At 34.2% G+C, this 9,499-nt stretch overlaps 1 protein-coding gene across 1 annotated transcript in view; it reads left to right on the forward strand.

Annotated features, from left to right (window-relative positions):
* The window catches only part of GRM8 (glutamate metabotropic receptor 8), a gene marked incomplete at both ends in the record, with an annotated part of 557,094 nt that overhangs the window by 538,953 nt on the left and 8,642 nt on the right, over positions 1-9,499 (forward strand). Inside the window, one exon of the mRNA XM_081331179.1 lies at positions 4,512-4,758. Within this exon, the coding sequence (XP_081187305.1) occupies positions 4,512-4,758 (247 nt within the window). The remainder of the gene's footprint in view (positions 1-4,511; positions 4,759-9,499) is intronic.

A 9,499-nucleotide genomic window follows, 5' to 3' on the forward strand; every position in this document is an offset into this window, starting at 1 on the left:
CCTTTTCATATGAGCCAACACATTGTGCCATTGTACCATGAAGCTATAAACAAGATTGTACTTCAAGAATCCTTTCACGCTACACAAAGGTCAGAAGAAAGCATTGTTCACTGCCATAATTCTCTACATTTTATTCTATTTCTATTCAGATAAAAAGGAATATTATGTGTGAGAATGTTATTTTTTAAAAATGTGCCTCAGAAGAATCAGACAAATAAACAGATTTGGCCATAATAGAAGGAAGTCTTGTTAGAAGAACTCTGTGAGATTGACTTTTAAAGAATCTTTTGAAGGTGCTTTTGGACTTTTTCTTATGAACACTCCAACAGAATACTTTCAAAAAGACAATTTTCAAAAACAGTGAATATTTTTACAAATTTAGAAATCCGTTTAGGAATAAGAAGCATATATAAACATCAGGACTACTTATTTTTAGTTTTGTGCTTTCCCCTCTCTACTTATCCATTGGAGTTTGGTGGAATAATTTTGTTTATCAATATTAAAAAAAATGAATGGCAATTGGGCAAGATCTTCAAGGAAAATATTTAAAAAAATCTAAAAGACTGGAATAAGCAATTTTTATTTAAGCTATTTTATTGTATACTACGCTAATCCTATTTCTGCAACATATTGATTGCATTTGTACAACTTTGCAGCCCTTGAGCTAACCAGATGTTATTTACTTAAACCTCCATCATTTTGCACAAGAAATCTACTTAATTATGCCTTGAAGATGTTCAACAAAAACTACTGTATTGGAATGCTGCATTTCATTTAATGTGTTGCTCTATCAACTATTTGAATTTCAACTTTATACCAAATATAATAAAATGCATCCCATTAAATCCAAAGTTTTATCATGTCAATAACTGAAGAATCAAAGAGTGACCTATTTGAAAGAATGTGCAGTCCAGGGCCACTGTTCTTTATTCCAGGATTTCATCTCAGGGTATGCAGTTTTCATTCTTCAAATGTCATCACTATTAAAGAGATACATTAATTTCCAAACCAGCAAATATGATCAATATCAAAGCTTCATTCCTGTTCTTTTAAATTTTCTAGGTTTTCAAAAATGTAGCTCTATAAACTCCAGACTTTCATTTGAGTAATTGTGATTAAAACCAACCAACCATCTTCTAGCTTACACTACATAAAATGTTATTGAAATTTTGGAAACAGGTAGATCTACTTTAGCATTATTTTGGTTATTATAATTCAGATGTAGGTTTGTGCAAGGCACACAAATAGGTGCACTTACACATTATAAACCTAAGAATTTAAACCTTGTCAGAGTGACAGTGAATGTTAAAATTTCCATATGATAATTTCTGTGCATTTTAATGCACTCTGCAGTATTTGAGGAGCTGCCAATCTATCTGAATTTATTTTGAATGGCAGCACATCTGCCAAATGTCCTAGTTAATTTACTCTATGGACAACTTTGAATTAGCATTCAGTATATGCAACAGCAGACAAGATTAACTGACAGTGTCCATTGGATACAAAAGTATTTTTGGCTTTAAATCTTCAATGATAATACAGTTAATTCATGTTATTGGGCACATGTGTACTAACATTAATATTCACACAACAGAACTAATGCTCCCTATTAAAAATCATTATTAATTGCTTGGTGTTAGATTGAGAAATAATATCAGAGACCATTTTTTTCCTAACATGCATATAAAACTCAATGAACCCTCAGTTCAATTAACCATTTGAGGGAGGGTGTGCCCATTACTATGTGTATTACATTAAGTACAGCCTTTGCATCAACTACATAAATTGCATCTGATGTTTCACACACTTAGTATTATGCAAATGATGCAAACTGAGGGAAATAATGCAAATTCCTTAATTTATTGGTGATATCTGAATAGAAAATTGTCAACTATGGAGAATCTTCTAAAATGATTTGTGGTAAATGAATAGCACTGGAGCAACTAAAAAAATTAGATTTGGAAATTGGAAAAAAAAAACATTAGGGTTGCTACCTGGTAATCTGGAAAATTGGGAAGGGTATTAGTGTTTTATAGACACTAATAACTCTAGAATATCCTCTTCCAGCCTAAAAAAAAAGAGATTCAGAAAATCCAGAGTAATACAATAATAATATCCAGTAACAAAATTAGCTCTGACTTGCACCAACAAGTGCCTTTTTATTTATTTGGTTTAAATGTTAGGATATATTTAAAAACAGTTAAACAGAAAAATAAATAAAATGAAATAGAAAAAAAATTGAACCAATATAAGTTTTAAATTTATGCAAAAAAGTTGGGCTGTAGCAGTATATTTAAAAGCAAATAAGTTAAATTTCTTGGTTGAACTGATTTTTCAAACTGAGTCAAGAAATTATTTTGAACATTTAAGTCAGATACAGCCAAATGACCTTGGATGATATGAACATTTCCCCCCAATGGATATGGAAAACCATATTGAATTAACCCTATTATTCAATTTGAACATCCAAAGGTATGTATTTGCAAGTGAGATCATTAATAATGTGCTGCTATTAGAGCCAGATAAATCCCAATTTGTCAAATTATGCTAGGTTACAACCTAATTTATAGAGAATTACTAGTGTCATAAGACTTGATTTGGAAAGCATCATTAGTGAAAATATTTGATAACATGTTGGGTTAATCTGAAAATGTGAGTTATGCAATAAGAACAGCAGAGAAAATGAACATCAGGAAGTTTTATCAATAAAGACATAAAATGGTTCTCAACAATTCAACAATGGGCATATAGAGTTGAAAAGAAAACCTTCTCAAGTTATTCCTAGCTATCAGAAAGCTTTTTATCATGTTTTGCTGGGGAAAAAAAAACATTGCAAAACTGGGTTGTAGTTAAATGGCTTAATGTTTACTTGTCAATGATCCGTGATGTAAAGCTTTAGTCTAGTAATGGTGGTATGAGATGGTAGTCAGGATGAAAAACATGGTGATGGATGGAATTTATGGCTATAGAATAACTCCTCTTCAAGAATGCTGCTGTCTCAGTCTTAAAATACCCACCCACAAGTAAGTACATGCAACATTTCAAATCAAGGCAGCACTAATGATTATTTTCTTCTGCAGGTACAGAAAGAAACGTGCTGTCAGCAAAAGAGTTGCTATTTCTCAGAGTAGGTGAAGGCAATATGTTGTGAAGAGAAATTCACTTCTTGGCTATAAACAAGATTTATTCCAAATTGTTTTCTCACAGAAACTTATTTTTACTTCCAATTTGTAATGTTTATAGTTTCTAAAAATGTCTGCTATGATATCTCTATTAGAAATGTTGTTTGAAAATGATAGCCCTGATTCCAGCGGGGAAATATTAATTTTCTGTTAGTTCCAGAATTCAGACAATAAATCCTGCCATTTTTCAAACTAAATATTGAACACACTGTACCAAAACATTACTTTCATCTAATTGTGCATTAGTGGCAGATTGCCCTGACAATTTCAGTTTAGCGAATAGATTACACCAAACCAACCATATTGTCAGACATGTTAATCAAGTCAAATATGAAAATGCAGTTATTTTACATTGATTGTTCCTAGATAAATTAATATTCTCCCATGCACTTTTTAGTGAGGAACAATTTACCACAAAAAGGAATAAAGCACCCTATCGGTATTTGTGAAATAATACCACTGCTTCCTTCTACTTTGGCATATTTAAGGAATACTATAACTTTATTACTGTATATCAAGAGAAAGCATGAAGTATAAAGTATAGACAAGTTCATTAATTATAAAAGTGAAAATTATATATTTGTTTATATTTACAATTTATAATTGTATGTAAAAAACCTGTTTCTTCCAAAAGTTTAAGATGGCCTTTGTATCTGACATTTGTCCTCTTTACCTTTGCATATTCATAATAACATATAGAAAAAATAAAATAAGTAATTCAGCCAAGGTATTTTATAAAAATTTGAATCTGGGACTTTCTGGTTCTAACAGGTCACATTAACTACTATCCCACTTGACCAATTCTTATAGAGGCAGCCCTTGACATACGACTATTCGATTAACAACCATTTAAAGTTATAATGTTCTTGGAAAAAGTAACTTACAACTGGTCCTTGCACTTAAAACAAACTTTGCAGCACCCTCTGATTATGTGATCAAAATTTGGGCCCTTGCCATGTATTCACAATGGGTTCAGGATCCTGAGGTCTTGTGATCTCCATTTCTAACCTTCCCAAGGGTCTTACAACAAGCAAAGTAAATGGGGGAAACCTGGATTTGCATAATGACTGCATGATTTGCTTAACGACTGTGTCAAAAAGATTGTAAAATAGAGCATGAATCACTTAATGTTCATTTTGCTTAGTGACAGAGGTTGTGGTCCCAGTTATGGTTATAAGATGGGGACCAACTGCCTGCCTGTCCCAGATTAAAAGTCCTATGTTTCTATTAAGATACAAACAATTTTAAAGCTATCTAGTATATTTAGAAAAATATTTTCTATTTTTTCCACAAGCTTAACTTATCCTATTCTTTTTTAATTTTTTCTAGATGTACATCCAGACAACAACTCTTACAGTGTCCTTAAGTTTAAGTGCTTCTGTCTCTTTGGGCATGCTCTACATCCCCAAGGTTTATATAATCATTTTTCATCCAGAACAAAATGTGCAAAAAAGGAAGAGGAGTTTCAAGGCTGTTGTCACTGCAGCCACAATGCAAAGCAAGCTGATCCAAAAGGGAAATGACAGACCAAATGGCGAGGTCAAAACGGAACTTTGTGAAAGTCTTGAAACCAACAGTAAGTCATCAGTAGACTTAACCATGGTCAAGAGTGGCAGCACTTCCTAATAGATGTACGTTCACAGGAATGCTTCATAAATCAATATTTTTCTATCTTGGCTTGCCATGCATGAACCAGACATGTGTCAAAATTCATGTGGTCATTTTGTTAAGAAGGTTTGAAAAAAGCAAATGTGTCTATGAACTGATATATTTAATATTTGTACATTATTTGTTACATAATATAGCTTTGAGTAATAGGGTTGTCTTAAGATTTCAGTATTACATTAATTAATTAAACAAGTAGTCCCTGTTTAGCAGCCACCTCATTTAGCAATTTATTTGCAGACACAATGAACAGTAAAAAGTAACTTTACAACCAATCCTCGTATATAAGACCTTTACAAGTCTGCAAAAGCAAAGGAAAGCTGAAGTAAGCTAACACAGTTATGGTTTCACTTAGCAATCACTTTGTTTAATGAATTGCTAACGCTAAATGAGGACTCCATGTACTATTCAAACAGCTAACTATTGCACCTACATAAATATATTTACATATTGTTAAATATTATATTGCTAATATATGTAATAATGGAAATTTGAAATTAATACAATATTCAGATAAATATTCATTCACTTTTCATGTTTCTGATAACCTTCAATCTGTTATCTCCCAAATAGTTCTTCTTTTATCTTATCAGATTTAAGGAATGCCACGGACAAAACTAGGTACAGAGAGATATTTCATGTTGGTTTGATTTTCCTAATGACAAAGAGGACCTTTTATAAAGCAAAAAGGTGGGCAACGGCAATTCCATTTACAATATTTTACCATGATGTGTGTGGAGTCGTTTGATATGTAAATCATCAAAAAACGTGCCTACAACTTACATGGGAATGATAAAATTAAATTTACAAGTTAACAGAATTTTATACAGCTAAATGACTAGTAATTGGATATGGCAAATCCATTCTGATAGTTGTATAAATTGCTTATATTATTTTATCTTCATTTATATATTTGTTATACAAACAAACATGCAAATACAAAAAGAATATAGGACTGGCCCTTGAATTTTGACACATCTCTAAACAACGTTTTCCTGTAGTCTAATGATTGCATCAAATGGCAGCATGTTGTCATGGCATGTTATACTAAATTTATACTCCTGTTATTTGTTTCTATATTCTTATATACTTAAAAGGGAAATCGATGTGAGCAAAGTTGACAAGCCTAATGCAAAAACTGAATTTCCTTATTAATACAGAAATCTCAATTTTGTGTTTCCCTTGCTCATGCAAGAAGTTTCTGTACCATGTTTATTGAAACCATTCCAGGATGTGCAGACAATTTTCATTTAGTCTGTTAAAAGATTTATAAAGCTTTTCTTGAACCAGAAACTACAGATTACCGTATATGAATATTTGCTTCATTTTTTGGCTTTGTGTCAAATTGGAATTCTTACAACTTTCTTAACTTCACAAAAACATACATTTTTTTAAAAAAAAAATCTACAGATTTCCAATAGCAGGGTATCTACTTCATACTTCCTCCAGATTATTGAGCTCTCTCAATAAAATGGTGGGACTCAGGATTGTCACCATATTTTCAAAAGATATCCTTCTTTTTCCCCCTAAAATATTTTGTGGAAACGTTTTAGAGACATACTTACCATGGACTGTCTTCGAAGTCATTTTAAAAACTATCTATAAAAGGACCTATATTACTTTAAAGAAAATATTCCTTCTTGCTAACAGTTGGTGAACCTTAGCTCTTAAATTACTTTTCCAGTGACAGTTATGACACATTAATTTAAGTACAAGGACATCATTTCAGAATATGTCTCTGTTGCAGAGAAAAGAAGCAAGGCCTGATCCTGAAGCATACTATTTCACTGAGACTACACTTACAAGTATGTAGCTTGTAATTTACTTGAACCAATAACAATAATAATCACAACAGATATTTTCCCAATAGAGTATGCTTTAGATTAATTTTAAAACTCTTTAAAACATCTTTCTTTCATAAAATAATTATCCAGACATAAGGTTTAAATTGTCTCCAGCCTTCTTTCCTATGATATTACACATCTATAACTATTATATTATATAAATATAATTATTGTTGTTATTACAGGGTGCTATTCTCGAATATCAACCAGAGGTACACATACAACTGTGAATTATGGCTATATCAATTATTTGTGGCTGACAATGAGCCAATTATAGCAGATCCTTCCATATTTGTGAAGAATCTGTGAGCTAGAAATTTATGCTTGATACCATTCTTCTTAGTATTAAGCATGAGATCAATACTGTAATCATTATGCCATCAATAGTATCTCTAAATATTTCTATGTGTTCTAAAAGCTTTTAAAGCTGAACTGGGAAAGAACAACAATTTGTAACCATGAATGTGATATTGGTCTGATCCATCAATGCTGAATTATAATTTGAAGTATGTGAAGGACTTGAGCAAATCAGCAATAATGTCTGTAACCATCAGGATCCTACATTCCATTCAGCCTCTAGTATATTTAAAGTTGTAGCTGCTGTTTTTAAAACACAGGGAACTCTGTTATTGAGCAAGGATAAATAACTCAGTCAACTCAGTCAATCAATCAACCAACAAGCCAATCAATCAAACTCTTATATATAATTAGCCAACAAAAGTGGGCTAATTATATATAAGACCTGCCATTCTTTATTTTTGTGGCATTTTAAGTGTTTCCTTTTCTTTCTTTATCCATCTTAGGCTGGATAGATAAAAGGGATAAATTAGAATAGATTGTAAAGGATTTCATAAGAATTAGTTAATAACCAGGGAAAAATAATATTTAGATTTTTATGCATTCCATTTCTTGTGAATAAACCTCTTTGAGAATAGGATCTTCTCTGTCTAAAAATACAGGAGACAATTAAAAAAAAAGATGCCATAGTAATACTGTGATGGAAATCCCATTAGTTTATATTTATTTACCCTGATTTTAAGCTTCCACTTATCCAGATTCATAATATCCATTGGCAGATTTGTGAATGAAGATTTGACTTTTTTTCTTAAAATGATGTCACTGTAATGAGAACGCAAGTTTATTAAACTATTGGTAATGAAACCTGAAACTATAAGAAGAAGTCCTTGCTCACTCTCTTTGTATACACATATAAAGACAGTCAACTCTATATAAATGCATGTCCTTATATAAGGAAATATATGTAATTCACTTTATGTAAACAAATGGAACAAGTTATGCTTTCTTTTAGCAAGCGAAGAAGATATTTCTTTTAATATATTTATTTTATTTATTTTATTTTATTAGATTTATATACCACCCTTTCCTGAAGGACTCAGGGCGGTTTACAGGGTATTTAAAACAAGAAATACAAAAGTTAAAAACAATTTAAAAAATTACATCAATCCCTGAAAAAAAGTAAAAACCCCAATTAAAATTAAAATTAAAATTAAAATTCTCAGCCTGGGCAAGAGAGCTCGAAGAGCCAGGTCTTCAGGTCCCGGCGGAATAAATGGAGGTTGGGGGCAGTCCTGAGCTCTATGGGCAGCTGGATCCAGAGGGTAGGCGCACCCACTGAGAAGGCCCTCCCCCTGGGTGTTATCCGCCAGCAATCTTTTACCGGTGGCACCCTTAGCAGACCCTCCCTGTGGGAGCGCACTGGACGAAGGGAACTTGATGCTGGCAGCAGGTGTTCCCTCAGATATCCCGGACCCAAACCATTTAGGGCTTTATAGGTCATCACCAGCACCTTGAATCTCACCCAGAGGGCAAACGGGAGTCAATGCAGCTCGTGGAGTAGAGGTGTTACATGGGAGTATCGGGAAACCCCCATCACAACTCGTGCGGCCGCATTCTGCACCAGCTGAAGCCTCCGAGTGGTCCTCAAGGGCAGCCCCATGTAGAGAGCGTTGCAGTAGTCTAAACGGGAGGTCACGAGCGCATGAGTGACTGTGTGTAGGGCATCTTGGTCCAGGTAGGGTCGCAACTGGCACACCAGGTGAACCTGGGCAACCCCCCCCTGGTCACGGCTCCTATATGGTCTTCAAAATTGAGCCAGGAGTCAAGGAGAATGCCCAAGTTGTGAGCCCTATCAACGGGGGGTAACACCTCACCCCCCATCGTTAAAGGTGGAATGGTCTGGTTAACCCGAGATGCCAATATGCACAGCCACTCAGTCTTGGCAGGATTGAGACGAAGCCTGTTTCTCCCCATCCAAACCTGGACCGCCTCCAGGCAACGGGACATCACGGGATTTCACTTATTGAAATTTTAGTTGCAAATGCTTGACAGAAATACAGAAAAAACAACTATTTAGGAATGCATACATACATACATACATACATACATACATACATACATACATACATATATATATATATATATATATATATATATATATATATATATATATATATATATACCGTATATACTTGAGTATAAGCCGACTCGAGTATAAGCCGAGACCCCCAATTTCACCCCAAAAACTGGGAAAAGTTGTTGACTCGAGTATAAGCCGATCAGCCGTTCTGCAAGCCTCCGCCGCCGGCGGAGGCTGGATCCGCGCTCTGCAAGCCTCTGCCGCCAGCAGAGGCTCGATCCACCATTTTGCAAGCCTGAATACACAGGAATACCCTGTGTGGCCACGGCTCTCGGGGAAGCCCTGGCTGTCCGCTTCCTCGCTCCACGCTGCCATTCGGGGCCCACGCGTTCCCCGGGCAAATCGCGGCGCCCAGCAGGCGAGGAAACACG

This window comes from Vipera berus, assembly GCF_964194415.1.
Source record: "Vipera berus genome assembly, chromosome: 6".
Lineage (NCBI taxonomy): Eukaryota > Metazoa > Chordata > Lepidosauria > Squamata > Viperidae > Vipera > Vipera berus.